The 1,028-nt window shown below is 56.9% G+C and overlaps 1 protein-coding gene across 1 annotated transcript; it reads left to right on the forward strand.

The window, feature by feature from the left end:
* On the forward strand, positions 1–1,028 carry LOC136519120 (tapetal oleosin GRP-16-like). The gene is made up of 2 exons (XM_066512773.1): positions 1–514; positions 925–1,028. The coding sequence occupies exons 1-2, from the start codon at positions 7–9 to the stop codon at positions 933–935; spliced, it is 519 nt and encodes a 172-aa protein (XP_066368870.1). The 5' UTR covers positions 1–6; the 3' UTR covers positions 936–1,028.

Raw genomic sequence — 1,028 nt, forward strand, 5'->3', positions numbered from 1 at the left:
CCATGGATGAGCGGCAGAGTGGCCCTAACGCCGGTGATCAGGAAAGGTGGCGCTGCACTGGACGAGCAGCCCATGGGCAACCTCGGCGGTGGAGTGCAGCCTTGCCGCTGCCGTGGCGAGTCGCCATCGTATGCCTGCGGCGAGGAGCAGGTCCGAGGCACGCGCGAGGGCGGCCCTGGCGCTGCTGTAGCAGGTGGCGATGGCGCAGCTAGCGCCGGAGGGCGTGCGGGCGCTGCACGCGCGGGTGGAGGCGGAGTGGGGCCGCCCGGCCCAGAGCACGTGCCAGACGGCGGCGGCGCGGGCGCTGTGGGGCCGTGCGGTGTGCGACCGGCGGCCGGGGGTGTGCTAGCCGGGGAGCGCTACCTCAGGGGGCTGCACGACAAGATGCGGCGCGACGAGAGCGCTGGCGCCAGGGAGGTGCACGGCGTCATGATCGCCATCCGGACGCTCTGGTTCGTCGAGGCCACCGTTGCCGCGCTCGGCGGCGACCCGCAGGTCGTGATCCTCGGTGCAGGTTAGTATACGCACAACACTACCCTCTGCGCATGCGCAACGCCGATCTTTGCATGTCGTGCATGATCCACGCATCACACATGTCACATGTACAGAACACTGAACTCTCAAAATGACAACGATCCATTGTTTCACGAATCACGAGCGTGAAATCTTGTTTGACAGCCTGACTAAAATCACAACAGGAAGTTTTTCTTCGAAACATATTTATGAATGGTTACAATCTTCTGACAGGGCTATGCCATTGGAACTACAATAAGTGTGATGAGTTGACAACTTACAATGTTAAATTCATAATGCCTAGAATAGATTTTTTTAGTGGAAACAATAGGAGAGTGCTCTACTGTGAATGCTTAGAATAGATTGATGTGCATGGTTCTTATGCGGGGCATGTTTGGAGTTTTGATGCAGATAAATCCTGAGAAGGCCCTGGAGGAATTTCAGACAGCAAGTCAAAAAAAAAGAGAGAAAAAAAGAGGAGGGACTGGGGTAAAAGATTTCATGGATAGCATGGT

This window comes from Miscanthus floridulus, chromosome 17 (assembly GCF_019320115.1).
Source record: "Miscanthus floridulus cultivar M001 chromosome 17, ASM1932011v1, whole genome shotgun sequence".
Lineage (NCBI taxonomy): Eukaryota > Viridiplantae > Streptophyta > Magnoliopsida > Poales > Poaceae > Miscanthus > Miscanthus floridulus.

Bases quoted from the DNA above. Each gene is read 5' to 3' on its own strand.
- LOC136519120 (XM_066512773.1), top strand. From the start codon at position 7: ATGAGCGGCAGAGTGGCCCTAACGCCGGTGATCAGGAAAGGTGGCGCT.